At 38.9% G+C, this 14,293-nt stretch overlaps 1 protein-coding gene across 1 annotated transcript; it reads right to left on the reverse strand.

The window, feature by feature from the left end:
* Positions 1-13,571: 13,571 nt before the first annotated feature.
* On the reverse strand, positions 13,572-14,063 carry LOC139900829 (uncharacterized). Its single transcript, XM_071883583.1, has one exon. It carries the CDS (start codon positions 14,061-14,063, stop codon positions 13,572-13,574), a length of 492 nt encoding a protein of 163 aa, XP_071739684.1.
* Positions 14,064-14,293: the final 230 nt, after the last annotated feature.

Genomic DNA, 14,293 nt, shown 5'->3' on the forward strand with positions numbered 1-14,293 from the left:
GTGCTCTAAAGTTGGTGCTTATGTTGGGATCCCATGCAACAATTGTGATTATGGTTAATAAAAATGCTAGTATGTTCCCTCTAATAAATGGGTATTTGTCTTACATTTATATGGTTCATAAACTTATAAAAATTGGGCTAATTAAATAGTCCACTAGCTAGAGTAGGGTGGGTTAAAGTCCAACAAGACAACTAGTGAGCATAAGTAAATTATTAAGCTTAATTAAGCAACCAAAAGCCCAAGTATTTGTTATTAGAAAATAACAATTAGTATTTCATAGTCTTAATATTCCAATTACGACAAAAGTTAAACGTGTACCAAAACATATAGCTCGTTCTCAACGTCAAGTGACACTAACGGTCGTAAAAGCATTCGGGGATCAAGTTAAGTAACTAAGTACTTAATGGCACATTGTATGGCATGAACGAAAGTAATTAATCATGAAATAAGATCCCAGAATATAAACCAACACAGTACGCACAAATACGCAGTTTCGCAGAAAGTAACAAGCACAAAAGTAAGTCGAAAAAAGTCGGGTCGTTACATTACCCACCTGTTAATGAAAATTTTGTCCCGAAATTTTAAGCTGAGGTAGATGGTAGAGTTGTGAAGAGGTGAGGATACTTCTGCATCATCTGATCCTCTCATTCCAACGAACTCGGACGATTGAAATCTTGTTGCGTTTCAAGGTTTTGACCTCACGGTCCATAATTTCAACAGGTTCTTCCACAAAGTGGAATTTTTCATCAATCGTAAGCTCCTAAAGTGGTATGATAAGTTCTGGTTCAGCAAGACACCTCTTCAGATTTGACACGTGAAAAGTGGGACGAACTGCACTTAACTGAGGCGGAAGATCCAAACGGTAAGCAAAGGGTCCAATACGCTCCAAGACTTCAAAAGGACCAATATATCGCGGATTTAGCTTCCCACGCTTTCCGAAATGGATTACACCTTTCCAGGATGCGACTTTCAACATAACTCGGTCACCTACTTGGAATTCGCGATCTTTACGCTTAAGATCCACATAGCTCTTTTGACGATCACGGGCCGTCTTGAGCCTCGCTTGAATTTGGTCAATCTTCTCGGTTGTTTCATGGACGAGTTCGGGTCCGGTTATTTGCTTATCACCTACTTCGGCCCCATAAATAGGAGAATGACATTTGCGGCCATACAAGACTTCGAAAGGTGCGGCTGTAATACTCGTGTGATAGCTATTGTTGTAAGAGAATTCAGCTAGCGGCAAATGCTTCTCCCAAGCCTTTCCGAAATCAATTACATAAGCATGCAACATGTCCTCCAGGGTTTGAATCGTGCATTCACTCTGTCCGTCGGTTTGCAGGTAATACGCAGTACTCATATCTAAACGTGTTCCCAAAGCTTCTTGTAAGGAACGCCAAAATCTATAAGCGAAACGGGTGTCTTGGTCTGAAATAATCGATAAGCATACACCGTGTCGAGATACAACTTCCTTTATGTATAGTTGCGCGAGTTTCGCCATCGTATTAGTTTCCTTCATGGCTAAGAAGTGTGCAGATTTGGTAAGACGGTCAACGATAACCCAGATGGTATCATAACCGCCTAACGTCTTCGGTAGCTTCATGATGAAGTCCATTGTTATTCCTTCCCACTTCTATTACGGGATTTCAGGTTGCTGAAGTAACCCGAATGGTCTCTATGTTCGGTTTTGATCTTAGAACAAGTTAAACACTTTCTGACGTAAGTCGCAACATCCTTCTTGAGGTTTGGCCACCAATATTGAACCTTGAGGTCGGGGTACATCTTACCAGCTCCTGGATGAATCGAATACCTTGACTTATGAGCTTCATATAGAATAAGGCTTCATAAATTCCCATAACTAGGCACCTAAATTCTTTCAGCAAAGTATTGGAGTCCAGTCTCCTTAACCTCAAATCAAGAAACGAGAATATTTAAGTGCTCTTGAGCAACATTCTCCTCCTTGAGAGCTTCCTCTTGGGCTACACAGATTTGGCTATTGAGATTCGTGTGAATGGTGATGTTCAAGGTTCAAACACGAAGAGGTACCATTCTTTCCTTTCAGCTCAAGGCATCAGCTACAACATTTACCTTGCCAGGGTGGTAGCGGAATTCACAATCACAATCGTTCAACGTCTCGATCCACCGTCGTTGTCTCATGTTCAGTTTCTTATGATCAAAGATGTGTTGGAGGCTTTTGTGGTCGGTGAAGATAGTACTCTTCATTCCATACAGGTAGTGTCTCCATAGTTTGAGTGCAAAGACAACGGCTCCAAGTTCTAGATCGTGAGTAGTGTAGTTTCGCTCGTGAATCTTCAGTTGTCGGGAGGCGTAAGCAATAACCTTCTTCTATTGCATCAATACGCACCCAAAACCTTGTCTGGAGGCATCGCAATACACAACGAAGTCATCACTGCCTTCGGGAAAGGACATAATAGGAGCGGTGGTCAACTTATGCTTCAGGGTTTGGAATGCCGACTCTTGCTCGGTTACCCAAACGAACTTATTCCCCTTGTGAGTTAACGCGGTCAAAGGATACGCAATCAAAGAGAAACCTTCGATTAATCTACGATAGTAACCGGCGAGGCATAAAAATTGGCGGATATGTGTAGGAGTAGTGGGGGTTTTCCACTTGCTGATGGCTTCGATCTTTGCAGGATCAACTTTGATACCCTGATCGCTCACAATATGACCAAGAAATTGGACTTCCTTTAACAAAAATTCACACTTGGAGAATTTGGCATAGAGTTTCTCTTATCTCAAGAGTTCAAGCATGAGTCGAAGATGTTGCTCATGTTCTTCTTCGCTTTTGGAATAGATTAGGATATCATCTATGAAGACGATAACGAATTTGTCCACGTACGGCTTGCATACGTGATTCATGAGATCTATAAAAACGACAGGTGCGTTATTTAAACTGAATGGCATCACTAGAAACTCATAGTGGCCATAACAAGTTCGGAACGCAGTCTTCAGCACATCGCTCTCCTTCACCCTCAACTGGTGATAACCTGATCGTAGATCGATCTTGGAGTAAACGCCGGATCCTTGCAGCTGATCAAAAAGATCGTCAATTCTGGGAAGGGGATACCAATTCTTGACCGTCAACTTGTTCAGTTCACGATAATCGATACACATGCGGAAAGATCAGTCCTTCTTCTTTACGAACAAAACAGGTGTGCCCCAAGGCGATGAACTCGGTCGGATAAATCCACGGTCTAACAGTCCCTACAGTTGACTCTGCAACTCTTGCATTTCGGAAGGTGCAAGTCAATAAGATGCGCGAGCTACAGGTGCAGCTCCTGGCACTAGATCGATCTGAAACTCCACTGATCTCGGTGGCGGTAATCCCAGCAATTCTTCTGGAAAGACGTCGGGAATTTCGTTCACAATTCGTGCATCATCCACGCGTTTCTCCTCAGTTTCTAACTTCTTCACGTACGCTAAAACAGCAAAACGCCCCTTTTTCATAACCTTTTGTGCCTTCAAGCAACTAATAAGATTCAGCTTCGGGCTACATCTCTCTCCGTAAACAATTAGTGGCTCTGATAATGCTAAAAACGAACATATATTTCATAGCATTATCCCTCAAGAAAGACAAGCTTTTAGTTGCACTTAAAATAAGTAATTAAAATACACTTATATTTTTAAGATCTAAAAATAATACTTTTATACTTTATAAAATATATATTTTCGTTTTACTCTTTTTTTATGTTTTAAATTTTTATTTTTAATATTTAAAACGTATTTTTATGATAATAAATTAAAACTTAATAATTTTTTATAGCGTTTCGCTTCGGCGTTTAAGAGTTGTCCCCGGAAGCGGCGCCAAAAATACTTGATGTTATGCGAGGTGTATACAAAATTGTTATATTTTTATTGCGAAATACTATTAAATACGATACAATTTTACACAAGTTATTTATTTATTTATAGAGTGGATATACCTAAACCTTGCTACAACACTTATAGGCAGTGTACCTAATCGTACAGTAGTGTAGTTTTTAGTAAGTCCGGTTCATTCCGCAGGGAGCTAGCCAAGTTTAACGCTATATTTTTAAACTATATTTGTATAAAGATATATATATATATATATATATATATATATATATATATATATATATATATATATATATATATATATATATATATATATATATATATATATATATATATATATAAGTCGTATTATTATTATTATAAAAGGGGATTTTACCGTTTAATGACCGGTTTGTCGACTTTATGTTTTAAGTCACAATTAAAACCTAATGTAAAATATTAAAAATAAAAATAACTTAATTTAAAGCGTAAAGTAAATCACGATAATAAAAATGCGATAATTAAAAAGTGCGATAAATAAAATGACGATAAATAAAATTGCGATAATTAAAAAGTACGATAATTAAAAGTGCGATAAGATATGAAATAAAGGAATTATGCTTATTTAAACTTCCGTAATCATGATGTTTGACGTGTTGATTTTAATTTATTACCATGAGTTAATTGTCCTTTGTCCTGGATTATTCAATATGTCCATACGGTTTTTGTCCATAACAGTCCATCAGTCATAAATATAAAGTGCGAGTGTCCTCGTCAAATTATCCTTATACCCGAAGTTAAATATTCCAACTAATTGGAGACTTAAACTGTAATAAGGTTTTAATATATTGTTAATGATTACACCAGGTTATCGACTGTGTGCAATCCAAGGTTTTAATACTTTATTATCAATTACACCAACTGTCCTTGTATGTAATCCACCCCTGTTTTAATGAGTCCATTGACTATTAATCCATTCCCGTGTCCAGTCAAATGAACGATTATTAGTATTTATAAATATCTCGCCCATCGTGTCCCATCGAGTGTATATGGTTATTTATAGATATGTCAAATTGTAAATCTCTCTATTAAATTAACGAACTATCATTCAGTTAAACAAATATAAAGCCCATTAATAGTCCATAGTTCAATTTCTACAAGTGTCGGTCTTTTGTCCAAACCCCAATTATGGTCTGAAACCCAATAACCCCATCTTTAATATTTAGCCCAACATCATAATTACTTTGGCTTAAATAAGGATTATAATAACTTAGCTACGAGACATTAATTTAAAAAGGTTGAACATAACTTACAATGAGTATTAATCGCGTAGTGTTACACGGACAGAATTTCGACTTACAAACTTAAAATATTCGCCACTATAACCTTATTATTATTAACTTAAAATTAAAATTATAATTAAAATATAAATATAAATATAAATTGAGAGAGTAAGAGATAGAAAAAGATGTGTATAATTCGTCGACCAAACGTTGCAATTTATAGTACTTGGCTTGCTACAGTGCCTCATGCGATCGCATGAGTTTAGGCCTTCATAGCCATGCGATCGCATGGCCACCTTTTACTGGTCCAAAAGCTTCCAAAACGTGGGCTGCTGCGTATTATTTAATATTTATAATATAATATATATAATTATATATATATATTATATTATATTCATGTTCATCGTTGACTTTTAATTTTAGGTCCGTTGCGTCGCGCGTTGATAGTTGGTTCATGTCCCGGTTCCGGATTTTCGAACGTCCTTGCGTACTATTTAATATCTTGTACTTTGCGTTTTGCGGCTCGTACTCTTGTAATTTTTAGACGTTTCTCATCAATAATTTGAACCACTTTGATTGTACTTTGTACTTTTTAGCTTTTTGGTCGTTTGCGTCTTCAAATAGCCGAATCTGTATTTTATCTTCACCTTTTATTATTTAAACGAATATCACTTGTAAATAGAACAATTGCAACTAAAAGCTTATCTTTCTTGAGGGATAATGCTATAAAATATATGTTCATTTTTAGCATTATCAGGCTCACCATCTTCGCGTGGTATACGAAGAATATTCTCTCCAAAAATAACTTATGCTCTTACCTTGGACAACCAGTCCATACCGCATCAAAACTCTCCAACTTAATGGGTATCAAATCAATCTCAAAATCCACACCAGCTAAGTTTATGATACCTCCTCGGCCAACTTGGTCAACTTTCTCAAATTTGCCATTGGCTACCTCAACAAATATACTCTCATCCAAAGGCACTAACGACCAATCTATCTTAGAGCAAAAGTGTCTGCATACATAACTCCTATCGACACCGGTATCAAATAAGACAGAAGCTAATAGTTTATTGATAGTGAATGTACCTTTAACCAAGTCAGGATCCTCGCGGGCATCTCTGGCATTCATGTTGAAGACTCTTCCACATGCTGGTAGGCCATCCTTCTTCCTGTTAGCACATTCATTCTTGAAGTGGCCCTGCTGACTGCACTCAAAACACTTCCTTGGTCCATTTGGGTTTTATCTCACTGCTGGGGCGGTGATCTTACAATCTCTGTCGATGTGTCCAGTCCTTTTACACTTCTCACACACTACATTACAGTATCCAGTGTGATGCTTGTAGCATCTCTTACACTGAGGAATGATACCTTTGTAGTTAGGGTTAGAGCTAGGGTTCGGGTTAAGGTTCCTCCAGTCGTTGTTTCCCTTAAAATTCTCATACCTCTTAACTGGGTTCTGGTCAAAACCTTTTCCCTTACTTCCGTTCCACTTACATTTCCCATTACTAGCTCCCGATTCTGATTTTGCCTTCTCTGGCTCTTGGCGGGTAATTTAATTCATTAGGGTGTGCGCCATGCGCATAGCTTTCGGTACATTCACTGGTTTCGAAGAAGTGACATTTCCCTTAATGTCCTTGGGGAGTCCCCACAGATACCTCTCCATCCGTTTGTACTCCGGAGTGACCATTGTGGGGCACATTAAAGCTAACTCCAAGTACCTTCGGTTATAGCCATCAAGATCAGTTCCTACGACTTTCAGTTCCCAAAATTCCGCTTCCATTTTCTGAATTTCGGTTCTGAGGCAGTACTCCTCGATCATGGCCCTCTTAAACTCCTCCCATGGTGTAGCGTAAGCTTCGTCGATTCCCCGAGCCTGGGCGAGCGTATTCCACCAAGTCAAAGCGCCATCCGACAAAGTGCAGGATGCGAACTTAGTCTTATTCCCTTCGGAGCAGTTACTCACACGGAACACAGATTCCAACTTCTCAGACCATCTCGTCAGTCCAACTGGCCCTTTTGTTCCACTGAAATTGTGGGGCTTATAACTCTGAAATTCCTTGAAAGTACACCCAGTCTGAATGTTCTGGTTAGCCGGTGGAGCTTGGGGGTTGGCATTCGCCATAGCTGTGGCTACTCGAGCGGCTATCATCTCCTCGATCTGTGCTGCTGTGGGCATTTCCCTTGGACCTCTTCCGTTAGCCATCGATCTTCCAAACAAAAATTTCGACTTAAGTCAAAATCCATTGACCAACAATGTCATAGCATACGGTAAACAACATGGAAACAACGCAGTACACGATAACTAAGCATGGCAACAAGCAGCAGATAGCACCAAAGCCAACATGTAATAAAACGCTGTACAATAAATCAAAAATAGTAGTTCCATTCATAATAAGAAATTTGCATACAATAGCATAAAGTTCGTACAATACATAAATGAAAAACAGGAAACTACAAACAGAATACATAAAGAGATCTAATACAACAGTCCTAGGACGAGGGTGGGTAAATGATGTCCATCAGGTGGGTCATCTGGTCCTCGAACTCAGTTACCCGAGCACGGAGGGCATGCACTTCTCTCGTCAGTTCCTCGACGGTGGGAGATGCTTGTGGGGCAGGTGGTGCAGATGGTGCAGATGGTGCAGGTGGCGCCGGTGGTGCAGATGGTCCAGATGATGCGGATATAGTACTAAAAGTAGACGACACAGTGCGGGCAACCTTACACACAAATGGATCGGCAGGATACGGTACAACCCTCTTACGGGTGGTGACCCTAACCAACTGTCCATATGCGTTCACGAACGGCTTACCTCCATTAACCCCTAGAATAATAGTACCATCAAAGCGGTATCGCTTCTTCGGCGGGGTAGAGGGTGGCTGCACGGGCTCCTCCTCAGAATTCTCCTCGGGATCCTCCTCGCTGGAGTCATCGGATGAAGATCCATCTGAATCGTCGGAAGGTAGTGCAGGTACATCACGGGCGGGGGAAAGTGTCTAGCCGGTGGTCATAAGTCGATATCTGCATGGTGTAATCGGTACGACACGTCCGTCAGCAGTGCATCTAGCCCAATGTCCATGCTGGTTACAGAATAGACCGTCTTCATTTCCCCCAGGGATCACAGTACCACCGGAATGGTGCTGTGGCCCCGGGAGTCTAGGGCTGGGTGGTGCTGGAATCTCCTCGGGATCCTCGTCTAGGTCTGAGACGTCCATCAGGTCAAGCTCGTGTCCATTATCTCCAGGAGATGAATCGCCAGAGTCACCGGAGGATAGCGGTGAGTCAGCAACAATAGTAGGTGAGGTAGCAGACGTATCTGAGTCGCTCTCGAAGTCAAAGGTCATGGGCGGCATGTCTGACATCTGAACAAGGAAAAATAACTTTTTCCATGTCAGTAAGACATATAGCAAGCACGTAATCAGGCACTACAGCATCCTAGCAGTACATAGCATGGCAATCGTAACAGTATTAAACAGAAGTAACATGCAATCAAAGACAGATAGTAAGTAGCGAGAAAGTAGCAGCATACAACAAGTTCACATAGCAACAAAGGTAAGCAGTAGCATGCAGTAGTAGTAAGCAGTAACAAGTAAACGAGCAAGTTGTAGATTAGTCCTATTAGCGAATCCTACTCGGCTCGGTCAAGACTCACTAATGCAACCTAATTCCCTACAACCGATGCTCTAATACCAAATGTGACGCCCGGTACAAAACCATCATGTACGAATCGTCAACAACAGGTCCATTACACGGTATAATACTACATGCTGTTTTAAAACAAGTTTTGCATTCATGAAAAGATAACGTTTTACAAAAGATAACGTGACACTAAGCTCGTTATAAAGCCATTATTCAAACTAACATAAGTTGCGAATGCAAAATAAAAGTTCCATGATTGAGACATCTCTAAGTAATGCAGTGGAAGTCTAACACAGCGAGTCTGTAACAGCAAGTCTAAAACACCAAGACAGCAAGTCTAACAGCGGAAGCAACAACGTCTAAGCACCTGAGAAATACACGCTTAAAATTCAACACGAATGTTGGTGAGCTATAGTTTGTATTCAGTAATTTAATGTAGACTACGAGATTTCGTATTCAAAACAGTATGAAAAGTATATGCTTATCCGTGGGCACCCGGTAACTAACTTAACGTAATAATAATACCCCCTAAAAGTACACTTGGCGAGTGCGTATGTCCTCGAAGTATCAAACACACGTTAAATGCTAGCGCGACTAGCCCAAGTGGGGATGTCAAACCCTATGGATCCATATCTAATATTCGCATTCATCAGTTCAAAAACTAATGATTAAACGTTACCGTGCTAAGGGGAATGTTTGTGCCATTATATCACCCACACATATATAAAGTTTAAGTACTCGTGTCTAGTATGTAAAAACATAAATAGCGCATGTATTCTCAGTCCCAAAAATAGTAAAGTAAAAAGGGAAGTTATAACTCACAGTGAATGTGCAGTAAAAGTCGATATGAAAAGTATGCAGGTAGTAAGTCGGTCTGAAAGGTCATCAACCTAAGTCAAAGGTCACTAAGTTAGTATATTGTCCCCAAAAGTTTACAAGTGAATAAATTAAGTCTTAAGTATCATCATCATCATCATCATCATTATCATCATACGTAAAAGATAAAGTAAGTTTTCAACAAGAATAGAGATCGAAACAAAAGGCAGACTTCGGACAGCTACTACGACCTCTATACAAAATGAAAAGATGCGTGGTCAGTGGCCAAGGCTCCGTATGTGATTCCTCTAACCGCTATCCAATATTTAGATCCTAACTCAATGTCGGAGACGGTTTAAGCGCGAGTAGGTCAGAATTTTCAGCACGTCATTATAACGGCGTAGTGACTTTCGGAAGGCTATAAATCCTAAACTGTATATCGGATTTAGGCGAGTCCTAAATGAAAAGTCATCTACTCGAAACGAACTCTGTGAAAATAAATTTTACATAAGTCCTAGGAATCGGATCAGACCTCAAAAAACAGAAAACAAGTGCTCCGGTGGGTTTCTTGGTGTTTGATGCTCATCACGGTTCTCATCCTTGATGCGTGTAAGCTTCAAGTGTACAACTTTTTGATGTTTTATCATCACTTTGACCAAGTTTCAACCATCAACACACAACTAAGAGTAAAAGCTAACATTCTACAAGTTTTGAACATCAAGGTTGCCTCTTTATTGCATAAACCCAATAAAGCTTCAACCTTTGTCCTTTTTACACAAGTTTATGCTTCTTCATCATATGAGATGATGAAGACTTGATCTTTATCATCACAACAATCACAAAAAGGTTCCAAGTAAGTGAGATCTACAATGATAACTTAGATCTCAAGTATTAAGAAAACCCTAAGCTAGAAAGCTTGGATCTTTACAAGATTAATGAGACCATAAGCTATAAAGCTAAGATCTAATGAAAGTAATGAGACCATAAGCTAAAAAGCTAAGATCTTTAACAAAATAATGAAACCCTAAGCTAAAAAGCTTGGATATTTAATGTTCTTGAAGATCCTTAAAGCAAAAGACTAAATCTTCAAGTTACATGAAGATCATAAACACAAGTTTTGATCTTTTTAACAAAATAAAGGAATCATAAGCTAGAAAACTTAGATCCAACAAAGTAATGAAGATTCAAAGATATAAAGCTTGAATCTTTCATGTTCTTGAGGGATTCAAACCAAAGTTTGAATCTACAAGATATAACAAGATCAAGAAGCTAAAAAGCTTGATCCTTGCATGATGATGATGATGTCGAAAATGAGAAGAGAAGAAGAAGAAGAAGAAGAAGAAGAAGAAGAAGAAGAAGAAGAAGAAGAAAATTTAAAACGTACACTTTTTAGAGTGAGAAAGACTAGAGAGAGAATTAGAGAGTAAGTGTGTGTAAAATGTGAATGAGATTAAGTGTGAAATGGGTGAGATTTGCTTGGTATTTATAGAGTGGTGAGGTGGTGGTGAGGTGGTGGAGGTCGTAGGTTTTAAAGGGGACAAGGGGGGGACAACTTTTGCTTTTTAGTTAATGATGGTCTAAAGTTGGTGCTTATGTTGGGATCCCATGCAACAATTGTCATTATGGTTAACAAAAATGCTAGTATGTTCCCTCTAATAAATGGGTATTTGTCTTACATTTATATGGGTCATAAACTTATTAAAATTGGGCTAATTAAATAGTCCACTAGCTAGAGTAGAGTGGGCTAAAGTCCAACAGGGTAAAAAGTCCAACAAGACAACTAGTGAGCATAAGTAAATTACTAAGCGTAATTAAACAACCAAAAGTCCAAGTAATTGTTATTAGAAAATAACAATTAGTATTTCGTAGTCGTAATATTCCAATTACTGCAAAAGTTAAACGTGTACCAAACATATAGCTCGTTCTCAACATCAAGTGACACTAACGGTCGTAAAAGCATTCGGGGATCAAGTTAAGTAACTAAGTACTTAATGACACGTTGTATGGTATGAACGAAAGTAATTAATCATGAAATAAGATCCCAAAATATAAACCAACACAGTACGCACAAATACGCAGTTTCGCAGAAAGTAACAAGCACAAAAGTAAGTTGAAAAAGTCGGGTCGTTACACAAACACTATAAAAGTTCAAGCTAACATATTCAAAGATGAAGTAACACACAATCATAGATGTAACACCCTGTTTTTTTTTTATATCACAGCAGAAGTAAATATATAATTACCAAAGTAGTCATGTTTAACATTTACAAAACATAGTTAGTAAACTAACTTAGTTAACGTACATTACAACATTATAGAAACAGTGTTACTTAAATACAGTATATAATTCCTGGTCACGGACAGTTTCAAAACGAAGTAAGAAAACGTGAGAGTTAGGCTAATAGTTAAACATGTTTTCTAACCCGTCCACAACCCCCATCCTAAACAGCAATACCGAAACCTGCAAGGGGTAAAAATGTGGGGAATTAGCACAACTGCTAAGTGAATGGATACTATCTAACAGACCAAGCATAAGCAACTGAACATGCAAGGGTCATAAATATGCTAACATCCTGAACTAGCATAAAACAACAACTAAAAATATGAGGATCGGTGACTTGTGAGCACACGACTTAGCTGATCAGCCTACAGTCTACCGGTAATCCACTTTACTAAATCTACTGCATAACCGTCCAGATGCAACACATGCATCCTTCTATGCTATACTGAATAGACAGTAACATCACGACCTGACCAGGCTACCACGGTCGACCTCACAGTAACCCTACCTTGCCGCCTTGGTGGGTTCCCAACCTTGCCGCCTCGGTTGGTGTCTAACAAACAGTGCGCACATAAGATCATAGATAATCAGTCATGCAATCGTCCTAACTAGCATGGCAAACATACTGAGCATTTCTATAATACACAAACATAATAATAAAGAGTCTGAACAAGTAGCGTGTCAACTACTTAATACTTTATCTGAAGATAGACCCACTCACCGAATACCAGCAACTAGCTCTGATAATCTATCACTGAGTTGCTTCCTTATCCTTATCACCTGAACATAAGGCAAATCCTGTTAGTATAGTGTGCTAATCAAAATTAGACATACGGGTAGCATAACGACTATACATCAACACTTAGTAAAATTTTCAACTTCCAAAGACCCTAAGTCAACTGTCATAGAAAGTCGCCCGACCATCCACACACACTCGGCCGAGTCGATGGTCACTTCCAGACACACTCGGTCGATGGTCTTACACACTCGGTCGATCGTCGAGACTGTCAGTTGAGTGTCAGGAGACACTCGACCGGCCATGTTCATCTGTAGAAGGAGATGAACTCAACTACGGGTTTCACCCAAAAACCACCAAATCTCGATTTTTGACTCATTTTTGACCTCAAAACTGAACACATTTTGTACACTAAACCTTTTGGGACATAAACCCACAAGATTTATACACAAACAATAACATATTGTACCAATTTTGACATCAAAACCCACTTTTATAAAACTTAACTAAAACACCCATTTTGACACTGATTTGATCACAAAATCATATAAATCTTACCTTGTTCGAATCACAACAACACAAGGAACGATTTGACACTAAAATTAGGTTTCAATTCAAGATCAAATGGATTTAAGGTTTCAGATGGTGAGGATGAAGATAGAACGGGGTGTTTGGTGAGATTTCTAGAGATATGGAGAAAGTGAGAGTAAAAAAAAACAACACTATACACTAAATTGGGGTTAAAACCCCATACCCCACAACACACGGGTATTTATCAGAAATTTGATATCTTTCATACTTAATTTGATAACCCTAACGGAGTCCAAATTACATAAACGAACATGTTTTGTGACCCTTGTCACAAACTAGTCTTAACTAAATAATAAAATAACATTAAACATTTAATTAAAATAAAAGCATAATTAACCACACAATTATGCCTAAGGCAACAAAGTCATCTTACATCTAGGCCCATTCTGAGGATGTTACAAATCCACCCCCTTAAGAAGATTCCGTCCTTGGAATATGGTCATGGTCAAACAGGGGAGGGTAACGAGCCTTCATCAACTCTTCAGTCTCCCACGTAATGTTTGATCCTAAACTATGCTTCCACTCAACAAGCACCATTGGGATCTCCTTCTTTCTTAACTTCGTTATCTTTCTAATAATAGTTTTAACCGGTTCTTCAACTAGCTTTTGATTCAAGTCTACCCTTAAATCACTCAATGTAACTAGTTGCGTTTCATCATCGACCTTACACTTTCTAAGATAACACACATTGAATGTGTTGTGTATTCCTGCCGACTCTGTCATAAGCTCTAACACAATAGTCTGATCATTAACCTTCTGAGTAATTCTGAACGAGCCAATGTACCTTGGAGCTAACTTACCCCGCTTACCGAACCTGATAACTCCTTTCCAAAACGAAAATTTCAAATAAACACGATCTCCCACCTCAAAGTTTATGGGACGTCTACGTGGATTGGCATACATTTTCTGTTTGTCACGTGCCGCTTTCAAATTTTCACGCACTATTGCTACCTTTTCTGCTGTTATCTGAACTAATTCTGGACATGCAAACTGTTTCTCTCCGGCTTCTAACTAACAAGTCGGCGTTCTACATTTGCGACCATACATCATCTCATAAGGCGGCATGCCAATACTCGAACGATAAGTATTATCGTAAGCGAATTCGATCAAAGGTAAATGTATATCCCACGGAC

This window comes from Rutidosis leptorrhynchoides, chromosome 3 (genome assembly GCF_046630445.1).
Source record: "Rutidosis leptorrhynchoides isolate AG116_Rl617_1_P2 chromosome 3, CSIRO_AGI_Rlap_v1, whole genome shotgun sequence".
NCBI lineage: Eukaryota > Viridiplantae > Streptophyta > Magnoliopsida > Asterales > Asteraceae > Rutidosis > Rutidosis leptorrhynchoides.